Genomic DNA, 14,311 nt, shown 5'->3' with positions numbered 1-14,311 from the left:
TTTCTTTGAACTTGCACTGGAGCTATTAGGCTAATATAGATTTCAATTAACAGAAGCTTATTCAAACCCACAAACAAAAAAAATAACAAAATGACCAATGTCTTTATACACACAGACATATTTAATAGTAATAGCACTGTGCAAACTGCATGCCTAAATCATCACATTCTTCCTCAGACTGTGCCAAGTCTCTGACACTGTATGACGTAAGTAAATAGACAAGAGTATGACTCAGATTCAAATTGATGAGCATCACTAAAGTCAATTACACCCAATAATGTTGATTTCACAAAAGACATAGAAAAGGACATATGGCAACAATAAAAAGTACAATACTGACTGATTTGACCATAGCAAGGAAATTTATACCTGATTCAGTCAACTGCTTCAGATGTTTTGGCACTGGCAATGCTAACTGATTGTAAGCCAATTTTAGGATATACGTTTTACATTGTTTTTCACTTTGTCTAGAGGAAAATAGACCTGGTCTATCACTGCATGACTTCTGTGACTTCTGAAAGATTTACTTTTAAAACACAGACTGTCTAGATCAGGGGTATCCAATCTTATCTGCAAAGGGCTGGTGTTTGTGAGCTCCTGCTTTTTTGGAATGAAAACAAGCAGCCACACCATCTTGCTCTTAGGGAGTTTTTCCTTGCCACTGTTGCCACTGGCTTGTCCATGGGGGCTTGGATCGGAAAAGTGCTATATAAGAGAACTTTGACTTGATATTGCAACAGATTTGACACGCTTGATCTAAGCAGTGACCGCAGAATAAATCAGTTTGCACAAAATACTACCATTTCCTAGCTCATTAGCCTTGCAGCTCCAGTCAAAAACGAAGCAAATGCCAGACACCGACCTCATCTGACAATATTATGGGTAAAACTGAGTAAACTGATAAATGTGAACTTCTTGAAATCAACAGCAAGTTCAAAAATAGGACACATTCCACATTTACCCAATAAAGGACTCTTCCCCTAGTTGACTTCCACCATCTTGCATGGCCTGTGACAAAGCTGTGAGTGGGAGCTTTTTCTGCAAAACAAATACACAACGCTCTAACAACAGATACAAATGGATAAAGATTTATTTATTTATTCACAACAGAAAGGGTGCTGCGGAGCCATTTTTGTGTTTCATTAATGTGCAAGTGGCCCTTACGTGTCTCTTCTCAGCATCTGTGCCGATGTGCCCCTGTAGACACGTGACCAGTCTCTTGTGTGTGTTGTGGGAAATGACTCGCACCAGCTCCATTCGGCGTTCAATCTATGCAGAACAGCACAAATTATCAATAGGATCCCACAATCCATATCAGACCACAGCTGAGTGCTCAACATTGTAGTAGCAACAAGCAACCAGCCTCTGAAAAAAGTCACGAGGCAAATTACACAATAACCTGGTAAGGCTTTATGATGTGATAATGACAATCTGCAAAATATATTGCATACACACAGCACACACCTTTGCCAAGAATGCAAACAACATTAACACTAATACCATGTTAAAATGCACATTCCACTTCTGCATTCCATCTTAAATAAGACTATTATAACAGGCCTGTCTGTTGTCAGTGAAACAGTGAAAAAAATAGAACTCCTTTTATGAGGCAGGCAGGCATTGCTTTTAGTACTGGGTTAGGTACACGGTTTATCACACCCACCCAAAAGAGATATGTAAAGCATATGCTTTTTAAAACTCTGAAACATAGGGACTCGACAGCTGGAATATTGTGTTCTGAGAAAGGCTGTTGTTTCAGGCCTTTCTCTTATTTCAAATACATTAATTCACATTTAGTAAGTTTCAAGTAACATTGTACTATCATTTCAACAGCAATACATGCAAACAAGTAAATAAAGCACCAATACATTATATTTACTCAGGCAAATACTCATGCAAAAGTTGAAGCATTTTTATTTTGTACTGTGGCACCCAAGTGCCACAGCTTTCTAAGGTTTCACCCCATTGTGAAATCATAACCCGAAACCCAAGAGTACATTATTCACCCTGTTTAACTGGCTGAAGTGCCTCCAGTTCTGTCTGGGAGGCATAGAGAAAGTTGAAACCATTGTTTTTAAGTTTTTAATAGTACTTTTTAAAAAGTACTACTGGTGTTACTTATCAAACCTCAGATAAACAACTGTTTTGATCTATAAGATGAAAATGTTTCAAGTATCCTGAAACAAGATCCCTGTTTTACAATTGTATGTATGTATTATATATCATTCACAATTTAAGTAGATTTTGAATGCATGAAAATATGCCACTGTTAATATAATACAGAGAAATTCAAAACCGTGTGCTTGAACAGAGAGGAATGAATGAACAAACAAAGAGTGATGACAGCGATAACAGGAAAAAGAAAACTGCATGTGTGTTCCAAAAACAACAAATGAGTTCAGAAATTCCACAGGCTGGGAGAGGAGATAACTGCCTCTTCACGCCCCTAACCACCCTGCCCTTTACGTCATTCCAAGCCCCCTCCCCTATCCCACACAGCTGGGTCAGGCATACATTCCGTTTGGGTGTCTCCTGCCTTGGCTAGCTCTGCATGGGAACAGAGAGGGACACTCCACCTGGCAGAGGAACAAGAAGAATCCATTGACTGCTGTCTGATGTTTTTCTGTATAGGGAGATCCTGTTCAGGGGTTGTTTGGATTAACTGGTGCTAAAGGTCTTTAAAATGTTTGCCTGTTTCCAACTCATACTGAACTCTGGCTGAGCAGCACCAGACTAAACAAGCCCAAACAATGGGCTGCACCCATTCCATCTGTAATGGAATCGATTTAGTACCTCCTTTATGAGTGTTCAACAGAAAGCAAGAGAGGGAAACCCCTTTCTAAACTCACTGCTCCGCTGCTGCCAAAAATGACCAGTCAGCATGCCTGGACAAGCACATGAAGATCATTCGTGAACACATGGATCTCGTTTTAAAAAGGGAGGGGCTCAGGTCATGAGATATGATGTCACTAGTTACCCACACTGGTCAAAGAAAAGGTCTCCAAACTGCAGACTTCAAACACCTTAGTAGTGGTTGGCAGAACACAACTGGCCTATCTATGGTCCACCCACAAATATGTTCTTTTATAGCAGCTGATTCTAGGTGCCTGTTACTCTTTACAGGCTGTTGGCCTATTCAACAAAAAGATAAACCATAGCATATTGCACCCAATTTTTGTTGCAATGTGTCATTTATAACCTATGTGTCGGAAATACTGGGTCTATGATGCACTAAACTCAATAATAACAACAACAAAGTCCACCTTCATGGCATAGCATTTTAAACTATTAACTCAACATTGTCATTAACATGATCATTAAAGCGGTCCAATATAAATTAGGAGCCGTGAATAAGTATAGAAGCCCCAAGGATCTGAGCTTTGCTTCAGCCTTGACAGCTGGGTGTGGGTGACAGGACACCACTGTGCTACTTGCTGATAAACAGGTGGAGCAGAAGGGCTAGCAATTTTTACCACAAAAGGGAATGTCAACACAATTCATGGGTGATGTGTTAGCATGTTGGTGAGAGATGGACTGGCACACACTGGAACCTAAAGAAGCAAACAAGATGTAACAAAAAAAAAATAAAAAAATCTGGTGTGCAAATGTCCATGCTCCTAACCACTGTGCACAGTTCTTCCATCCTTTGACTTTAACCCAGCTTTGTGGAGTACAATGAGCACAGCAGAGCACAGTACAAGCAAGGGCGCCTCCAAAATCTAATTCCTACACAACTATCTCACCTTTATTTCCCATCATTTTGCCATAGACTACAACAGGGCAAGACTCGTCAGGACAAAAGTTGTCTGTGCCATCACAGGTAATTTTCCTGTCACTTCATTCACGCACTAGAACGCATCATCTCCTACGTGATGAAAGAGTGTTTGGAATGTATTTGCCTAGTAGCAGTGACTAACACTGTGACTCACATTTGAGCAAAGATTGATTACAACCTTTACAAAGCAGGTCAAATTCACTGATACATGGGTCCTTCTATTAACAATTAAATGAGCACAGCACTAAAGAGAAACCAGTTTCACAATATACAGGCAGCAGATTTCAGATAAAAAAAAAACAATAACCCACAGACAAAATATGAATTACACTCACTTAATGTTAATGTTATGTGCACTGTACTTCCTAGTTTTTATTTCTTTTAAAGAGGAATTCCACAGATTTCTCAGATTTTATGCATAATTAAACTGTTAAGTTGTAAACAAAGGCATTCAGTGTGGTTTGATGTGACATATCCTGTTCTAGAAAAAGTTACCGAGTCAGAATTGGCGGTGTTAGGAATTAGATATATGCCTCTAAAAGGTACTTCACAGAAAGTTATTACATGAAATGGTTATAAATATCCTGACTGGTGCCCGAAACATTGCTTTACTATAAGTCAAAAGATTATTGTAACTAAAGTGCATTTTTAAAAACACATGTAGGTTAGAGAGATACATGTAGGATGCAAGACAAAATACCTACGTAAGCTTAATTTGGAAAAAATCTGAGAAATTCTCTTTTAGGTGTGAGGGGTAGGACTAACTTTCTAAAACCAAATCGATATGAATCATGTGTACATACAATAGTTTGTATGTCCAAACCATTAATAGATGACATGGCATTTTCCAAAGGCAATGACTTACATTTACTAGAAACACTGATAAAACTAAGAAGGAAGTAGTCACCTGTAACAGGTCATCGCTGAGGACTTCTGTTTTCTCCGCTCTGTAAAAGAAAAGCAGGAGAGGCTTACAGTGGAGAAAAATAATACTCTATGTAATAGTAGATTCCACATTCAAAATGAAATGAAAACAAAGAGGCTACAAAAAGTGGATAACTCAACACTGCAATCACCATGACATGCTGGTGGCATATTAGGGTGCGTTACACTGGTATGAGTGGATCAGACAGCAGTTCTGCTGGAGACTTTTTAACACTGTGTCCACTCGCTGGCCACTCTGTCAGACATGCGTACCCTGTTGGTCCACCTTGTAGATGTAAAGTCAGAGACAGTAGCTCATCTGTTGCTGCACACTGTGCGTTAATCATCCTCTTGTCTTTCATCAGTGGTCACAGGATGCTGTTGGCTGGATATTTTAGGTTAGTGGACTATTCTCAGTCCAGCAGTGACTGATGTTTTTAAACACTTCAGCAGGACTGCTGTGTCTGTTGCACTTGTACCAGCACAACACACACTAATATGCAACCACCATGGCAGTGTCACTGCAAAGCAGAGAATGATCCACCTCCCAAATAAAACCTGCTTTCTGGTGGTCCTGACTATTGAAAAACAGGGCAAAAGGGGGCTAACAAAGTATGCAGAGGAAGAGATGGACTATAGTTTGTAACTGTAAAGCTACACAGTGCTCAAACATGGTAAGCGAAGCTAATAAAATGGAAAAGAAAGAAGGTTTTAATGATATGGTTAATCTGTCTATAAGCATAAATAGGTAAGCTGAAACAATCTTGCATTAGGTCTTCTTTATGCCTAACACAAAAAAATTATATATAGGTCATACACACACCAGTCATGAGCGATATCAAGAAAACTACTAGCACTAGAAAACTACTAACTACTAGAAAAACTACTATTATTTTTTAGTTAAAAATTATTTTTTAAAAATCAAGATTAATTCAACTAACTGGACACTTCATCTGTACAAAAAATATGTTTTTATATTATTTAATTAGTATTATTTCTGTATAAATAAATAAATTGTGCACAATGTTTTCATATTTATTTATTTCATTTTATTATATTAATTTATTTACTTATTACCTTTTTCTAAGAACACTGGCCACAAACAAGGATCAGAGAAACTCTCGAGTTTAGAGTTAACTCATTTTAGCTCATTTTTACTGCAGAGAGTCACTTTGAGGAGAGCTCAAGGTCCAAATCACATCAGCATTTATTTTCGATTCCATTCGCATAAATTGAGGTCAATCTACGTGGTAAAGCTAGCATTACACTGTGTAGTAAAAAGAAATAACACAGGCACTTTCTTAACAACACCCGCTCCTCTTTCTCTGTATGTGGAACCATCTACTGATGTGCAAGTATGTACACTTCTTAAACTTGAACCCCAGTTCCCCTTTTACCAAAATGGCCATAATTGCTTTTAACCTTTGTCATCAGGTTGCTTGACCATCATAAACGATATGAGATTACATCGCTCCATAACCCAGGCCTAACGGAGACTGCAAACTCTGGCAGTGGACTTAATTCAACAGTAGTCAATGGCTCATAGTCAATCAGCTGGCTGAAATAGGATAGATAGCTATGCTCTTTCCCAGGACATTTCAGCATTCCACCATCAACCTTGCCATGCTGATATGTGCAGATGGTTAGGCACTATTAATAGTAAACTAATAGACGGCTTTGACCGTGGCACAGATCCTCCCATACACAGAAGATAACACCTGCACACTTCACAGTTTTCAACACCTGACACCCTACTGCTGTAAAACAGTTAATAAACCCCACTTATCACCATCAGGTTATGACTGTCTCTGAACATCAACCTCCTTTACAAGTGATCCGTGAACCATAAAACTACTAGCATTAAGGATTAAGCTGCAGTGCTGGTAGGTGTACTAATTGTTGGTTTAACCTCAAAACTAAACAGATATATAATGCAATAGTGAGCTGATGTTAAGCCAAGGTATTTTTTTTAAGTAAATAGATTTTTATTTTAGTAAATCTTTGAAAATTATTTTCAGTAGCACTTTTAAGCAAAATGTCACTCATAAACAAAACACAGTTAATGCTGGGTTTTCTATACTGTTGAACAGGTGGATGAAAAGGTACACTCTGAAGCACCAAGGCATCTTGTCTTCAAACTGGAGCCCTTGCTTGTGAAAAGTCACACACCTTGCATACTGTATCAAAAAACAAAAAACAAACAAAAAAACTATCCAGCATAGCTGCTTATATACTAAACCAAAAGGCATCACCTATCTTTTTTTAATAGAAGATGTGACTAAACATGGTCAAGCTTAAGGTAAAAGCTGCGTATTTATGAAATTATTAAAGAATACATACAGAACATAAAACAGCCAACTGTTGGCATAAATTAACATTGTCCTTTATCTTCAACATCTCAAATAGCTGAATAACTAACTAAATAAAATAACATATTTGCTAAAATCAGACAGCTCTTCCTTGGCATCATGTTTCATTTTAAAAGACAACTTCTAGTCAAAAGGTTAAGCACTCTGTATTCTTGGCTTTGACTCGACTATTTAAGGAAAACAAATGTGCAGGCACACTAGCCAAATTTATGTTTTTTTCAGTTTTGGCAAACATTGTGAGAATATGGCTGGCCCTGTGATACATTCCAAACAACAGAGCTAGCCCATACCTCCTTTGAAAATGAATACAAATAGCCTACTTTAAGTAGGTTAACCTTCTCAACAACTCTGTAGAAAAGCTTTAACCTTAACATATCTTGTAATTAGCACCACATGAAGAAATAAATCAAGCAGAACGTGAAAGTTATTTGACACTTTAGATTCTGAAGCGAGCAGGCCGAGTACTAATACAGGATTAGCAGTAATGTATAATGAGCTTCGGCTAATATGCTAAAATTATCTTGGAGCTATATAAATGTGCAACATAAACAGTCACGCCAACTGGGTTCAGTCATGCAGCTCTCAGGGTGCCATGCTACAAAGTCAGCATAGTCTCTCATGCTGGCAAAACTGCACTAGAGTAACCTCGTGACGGTGGTAGACAGCTGCTTTCAATTAACACAGAGTAGCAAAGAGAAGGACTGAAAGGCTGTAACCAAATCCAGATCTAGAATTCAAAAGACTTTTTGGAATCATGCCTGGGCCAAGCTGTTGTCACATGTACAGTAGAGCAGAACTATAAGAACATCAGACTCAAGTGTATGACAAGCTCTCAAATACAGAGGAGGCGTCATTTTACAAAAGGCAGGGGGGGGGGCATTAACAGAGAAAACAGGCTATACGTTAACATGCTGTGTTAATCACATGTAATTTCATATGTTGGTCAATGGAATCAGAGTTCTATGTGTCTACCATTGTTTATTTTAGATTAAGTGGCAAAGATCATAAAAAACTGTTTCCACTAACACAAATAATCACTGTACATAGTATGACTAATTAGTATTACATCAATTACATGTGAACGTCTGAAAGTAGTAGTGTACACACCCTTTTATGTTGGGCCTGGTATTGCACACTCAAGTAATTTAAAATCACCATGAAGGTCAAGATAGTAATCTATTTTGCCCTTAAAAATCTGCAATCATGTTTTTTTTTTGTCCTCACTTCTGCTTAAAAAGCAAGTAATAACCCTGGTGTGAACTAAGTTTGGTCTGTGATTCTTTTTTCAAAACAAAGAATCAAAGAAACTGCAAGATCTGCAAAACAAAAGTAATTCAACACAAATCAGACGAAGCTCATGACAGGATATGCAAAGACATGAAAAAGCCAATCAGCACTTGAGCTGACCACCAGGAAATCATGTGAGATGAGCAGCTTTACCTTCTGAGAGAATCTATGGACTTGTAATTCTTCTTCTTCTTTCGGCTGCTCCCTTTAGGGGTCGCCACAGCGGATCATCTGCCTCCATCTTGCCCTATCCACTGCCTCCTCTACTTTTACACCAACCATCTCCATGTCCACCTTCACTACATCCATAAACCTTCTCTGAGGTCTACCTCTTCTCCTTCTACCCGGCAGCTCCATCTCCAACATTCTTTGACCAATATATCCACTATTCCTCCTCAACACATGTCCAAACCATCTCAACCTGGCCTCTCTGGCTTTATCTCCAAACTGCTCCACCTTCACTGTCCCTGTGATCTGCTCATTTCTAATCTTGTCCAGCCTTGTCACCCTAACGAAAATCTCAGCATCTTCATCTCCGCCACCTCCAGCTCAGCCTCCTGCCTTTTAGACAGAGCCACAGTCTCCAAACCATACATCATAGCAGGAGGCACTACTGTCTTGTAAACTTTCCCTTTCACTCTTGCTGCTATCCTTCTGCCCTGACACCCGTCTCCACCCACTCCATCCTGCCTGCACCCTCTTCTTCACCTCTTTTCTACACTGTCCATTGCTCTGGATGGTTGACCCAAGTCATTCACCTTTACGACCTCTACTCCTTACATCTTCATCTTAATCTATGGTCATCACAAAAGACTGAAAGGCAGGGGTTTCAGTGTCTGGTGCTGGAGGGCTGGACCCATTCAAGTTTGGTGATGTCCCTGTTCAAACACACCTGATTCAATTCGCCAGTTTAGTGGTGATAGCTTTAGTATGTATGTTTTAACAAGAAAATCCCCAAACGCTGCTGGATGCCAGGGTGGGTTAACCTTTAAACAAGATCACTCTGTAATTTGAGTTATAATTATTTTTTCCTATGATGTCAAATAACTGTAGTATAATCAAAAACAAAAATGTTACCAAAATAACATGAAAAAAAGGCTCTAATCTGTAAACTGATATTCCAAGGGTCATTAATCTTATCCACGGAGGGCCTGTGGCTTTTCATTGTGATCAAGCAGAAGCACATCTGATTCCACTCATTTAATCAGCCAGTCTCGTTCTTCAAACACCCAATTAGTGATATTCAAACACCCCTGTGATATTCTGTCAACTGCTTATACCAACTGATTAAACACACAGTTAAAACAAACCTAGCTTTCAAGACCAACTGAACTTCATAATGAGAAAACACTGCAACAAATTCAGGCCTCCATTCTTTGAAAGGCCTGTGCAGAGAAACAACAATGGATCTGCATTCTCAGCTAGTTGAATGGCCTAATGGTGACTGTTGGCTTTTGATATATTTTGACATTACATTGTGCTTTGCTTTGAGGTGAGGTTCATTCATTAGGGTATGGGTGGACAAAGATGATGTCCAAAATTTTCAGAGGTGTAAAAATAAATGTTTTACCTTTCAGTCACCAGATACGGCCAAGGAGCAGCTGGATTTTTAGAATTCTCTGACAAAGAGTCGTATGCATAAACTATGGCAAGTCATGGTCAAATGTTTTGTTGACTGCAAGTAAAAATAAGTACACATCTACAGAAAGCACAATTACTGTTCATTTGCTGAATTTAACATTGAGGAAAAAGTCTGTAGTCTGCTGAAAGATATGTAGTCTGTTCTGAAAGACTGTTTTACTTCTTTCCTTTTTCTCAAACTTGGCAAATACATAGGAATTGTACACTAAATATTTAAAAAGCTGTTCTCTGTTGAGGATGCGTTAACTACTTTTACTTAGAAAATCTGACCGAAGTGTTCAAATTTTTGCATGCGACTGTATAAAGCTGTTGGATGTGAACAGTCCATAGTAAACCAGCAAATTACAGTGCCCTTGTAAACCTCATTGATTTTGTGCTTAAATAGGCAGAACATCTGTCTGTATTGTCCTAATGACACCGATAGCCTCAGCCATTATCTCACAATTAGTAACCCTTCAGTTCTAAATGAACAGCTAACAGCTGGTACTCTCGGCCATTCAGAAATTCCTGAGTGACACACACACACGAAAAAAAAGTTCTTGCTTTTTTTTTTTGGAACTGCTATCAAGTCTGTTGTACAACTTACTTTTTCTTAAAATTAGGTTAGCACAGCATGCAGAAGCATGTTATTTATCTTAAAGAAGGAGCTTATTTACAACATGCCTGCGATTGTAAATGGGTTGATTCTTTGATTTTGTTCTTAGAAATTAAACTTCCCCAGGACAGTTTCCTGTTTAAAAAAAGAATAAAGGGAGATTTCCTTTGAGGAGCTGCGTGCCGAACAGAGTGTACTGCCTCATCACAATCACAGGAACCATGGGACCAGCTGAGGCTTGTGTCCGGCCTACCCCTCCCCACTCCTGCACTCAAGTCTGCTTTCTGCATCAGAACCTTATGAATTACTGTTAGTGAAATACAGTCAACACCATGAGTATTCCAGACATACACATCTGTCTCTTTCAGCTAACTGTGTTTAAATAAATGTGCTGGACCAGATATATACCTCTACAGATAAGTACAGCTATGGGCCTGGGTGTGAATTATTAGGGTTCTTTATTATTGTCTCAAAATGAGAGTTAGAACCACGTTCTATTTTATGTTCAAGTTAGAGAGTACAAAATACTACTCTATTCTCATCTGTCAATACCGGTGGGCAACATGGCAAAAGCACTTGACACTTATGATTCATGATACAGATCAATCGGTTTCTTCTGAGGTTTAATGCAGAGCTAGTGCACTTTTATCACAACTATATGTACAACAAATTTCAATTGCATCATCAGAGCTCAAACCTGCAATCTCCTCACAACAGGATAAAACCCCTTGTATTACAACATTGAGACCTAATTTATTTTCATGATACATCCAGTTGTACAACATTGTAAAAGTAATTAAAACATCCTAAACATGCCCAGAAATGCTTACTGCAATTTATTGTGATGACTCCACCATATTATCACATGGCTCACCCCTACAGAAGAGCACTGCTTTACTGTGCATTAGAGAGGAACTGTCTTAGAATTTAAACAAATGAATAGGCAAGTTTATGTGTAATGTTTAGGCCTTAATAATGTGTGGGTTGTCCTCTTTCAAAACAGAGAGCATCAAATTCTTCATGGTAGAATGTCACCACCAAGAAAACAGGCTAGCTCTGCTTAGATCATTACTGTGTCTCTGTCACAACAGCCATTACAATGACTTGCAACAAGCCTCCCGAGGCTGATCAGATTGCACACATTCAAAGAATGAAAATGAGGACACAGATGCTAAAGGTCAGGGGTTGCTGCATGGTAAAGAATCTGCTGCTAGAAAGGGGCTTCCTTGTAGTGTCTCAGTCACTAAAAACATATACACTGTCTATACAGATGCTGTGTGACACTCACATAAACCTCCTCTGGTAAATAAAAGATGGCACCATACCACATTCTTTTCAGATGCCAATACTGATATCAATATTGAAACATCGAGTATCAGCCAATTCAATACTGATCTGACATTTTTATCTTAAAAAAAAAAAACCCTCAAAACGAGCCATTTTAAAATGAAGCTTCACGTAAGATCTAAAAGTAAGCCATCATATCATACACCACAGGAAGAAATAGCCAGCAAACTTTATCAGTGTGAGAGCTGTGTCAGGATAGATTTGTTACAGGATTAAATTGGATTTATTCTGTTCTCCCCTCTGATATCTGATCCAGCATTTTTTGCTGCTTTCAGCCTGATATCCATCAACATTCAGCAAACATGCCATCTCTAATCACATCAAAATAAAATGCATTGTACAGCTGGATAAACCATTGAGATCAAAACAGGGATTTCAACAAAATTTTGTAAACAATGAATGAAAATAACTACATATGAATCATTCACTTTGACATTAAAAACATCGTTTCTCTGATCAAATGGCTTAGTGTTCAATTGTTTTCAAGGTGGGTTCAATAAATCTGTTTTAAAAGTTAAGATGAACATTAAGCAAGAACAAAATCCTACTGTATACAGCTCATGCATTAGACCAAAAACAAAAGTTTTGGCCTAACATACATGTAAACTCAAGATGGGTGTCTTTAGGAAGCTTAAGGAATGTCTATAGTGGCCGTCTATAGCCGAGCAACTGTTGTACCAAATTACAAACCCCAATGACAATAAAGCACAAAAATAGCACGAAGAGAATGCAGTCCTGTGGGCTTGTCAGCAGAGGAGTTTGGAAATGATGAACAAGCACATACCAAGTACATCAGCTACACTAGACGCAGAAGAAAAGGCAGGAGCTGAACAGACAAAAGACGGAACATATTTGATCTGTTCTTGAGTTCTGATTCACACACAATTGCTAACACATGAACAATCAGTTTGGAAGAAACGTTTTAATACAAGATCGGTATTTACAACAGATAAACCATGGCTATTTACAGACGAGAACTCTAAATACCCATACAAATTACACAATTAACACCGAAGTGACTAGATTTACGTATTTTATTCAACTTCAGATAACGATCTGCTTTTATGCTCTGAACGACTGTTTCATAGACTGGCTGGACTTATGTGGCCTTACTGGTTAGAATGTCTATAAACTGTACTAAATGGGCTTTTGTATTTGGGTTTATGCATACTGTCAAAAGTTGGACGATCGTCAGAAATTTAAAACAAATAATATTTGTTTAGGTAGCTAACTGCGTGTATCATCAAGGACAAATCGGAGTCATCAGGTAGTACCCGACCCGCTACCGCCTTGGCAACACAGCACAACAACAGAGAAAACTGCTCAACAATTTGTACTTGCCTGCCAACTGTTTGGTTGGCGAGTTGTTTCATGCGATTAAACTGTTTCTTCATTTTTGTATTGTGGTCCACCAAGTCCAAATTTCCGAGAGTTGAAAGTAGTATCCTTCGATATAAGTCATTAGCCGAAAATCCTTTGAATCATCTTGAAGTTGTGCTGATAATTTAGCCGGCAGATGATTAGCCCGCTGAAGTAACGTTAGCTGGCTAGCTAGCGCGCTAAGCTAGCAGCTCGGTATAGAAAAAATGTAGAATACAATGTAAAAAGCTAGCTTTTGTAAGAGTAGTCAACCGTTTTCACGCCCTATCGTTTAACGTAGCCAGTACCGACGTGCAAGTCCCATTTTGTGCCAATATATGAGAGGAAACGAAAAGTTGACACATCAGCTGTTGAAGTCCCTCTTCATGACTCGCTGGTTACTGACTGACTCTGAAGATGATGATGATGATGTGTAGTCTGCTGCCTTTTCACGCCTCCCCGACCAGCAGGGTGTCATGCCTTTAGAAATTGGATGTATTATCCCACTCTTCAGTGGAAGATTACTTTCTCATTACAATACGGTACATTCAATGTCTTATTTGAATCCTTTCAGAAGTTTGATTTTACTTTGTTGTGTCTTTGTTTTGCAGACATACAAGCTTAAACTGTCTGACTCACGCCTAAAGTGAAAGTAACAGAGATTATTTTTAGTTTTTTAATTCAAAGGTTAGTGAAGACAACATTTACTGAAGACAAAACGAATGTACCATTATTTTGTAGTATCTTTCAAAGTTGATTTTATTTATTTCTGTGATATTCTGTGATGGTACTTTATGTACAGCGAATCATTAGAGAGTGCGCAAACATGCAGCCAAAACTGTTAAAGCGCTCACGTGGTTAAGTGAAGCAGCGCCAGGTAGAGTTATTGATGCACTCTTGTTTTTTTTGTAAGCCCTCTTAAATACGAAAACATTGTAAGGCAAAGAAAAAATCCGACGATTCTTTTCGAAATTTCAGAAAAATGAAATTGTTAAGATGTAAACACAGTGATTC

At 38.5% G+C, this 14,311-nt stretch overlaps 1 protein-coding gene across 2 annotated transcripts in view; it reads right to left on the bottom strand.

Moving 5' to 3' along the window:
• The window catches only part of arhgap17a (Rho GTPase activating protein 17a), a 25,630-nt gene extending 11,892 nt beyond the window's left edge, over positions 1-13,738 (bottom strand). Inside the window, exons 1-4 of one of the 2 annotated variants that reach the window (XM_017705524.2) lie at positions 13,280-13,738; positions 4,683-4,722; positions 1,165-1,269; positions 962-1,038 (exon numbers count right to left, since the gene is read on the bottom strand). In XM_017705524.2, the coding sequence (XP_017561013.1) occupies positions 962-1,038; positions 1,165-1,269; positions 4,683-4,722; positions 13,280-13,332 (275 nt within the window). In that variant the 5' untranslated portion in view covers positions 13,333-13,738. The remainder of the gene's footprint in view (positions 1-961; positions 1,039-1,164; positions 1,270-4,682; positions 4,723-13,279) is intronic. The other variant, XM_017705525.2, reaches the window with a different exon arrangement.
• Between the last annotated feature and the right edge of the window lie 573 nt (positions 13,739-14,311).

This window comes from Pygocentrus nattereri, chromosome 13, assembly GCF_015220715.1.
Source record: "Pygocentrus nattereri isolate fPygNat1 chromosome 13, fPygNat1.pri, whole genome shotgun sequence".
Lineage (NCBI taxonomy): Eukaryota > Metazoa > Chordata > Actinopteri > Characiformes > Serrasalmidae > Pygocentrus > Pygocentrus nattereri.
Note: the sequence above shows the minus strand (reverse complement) of the source record. Positions and strands in the feature narration are given on the sequence as shown.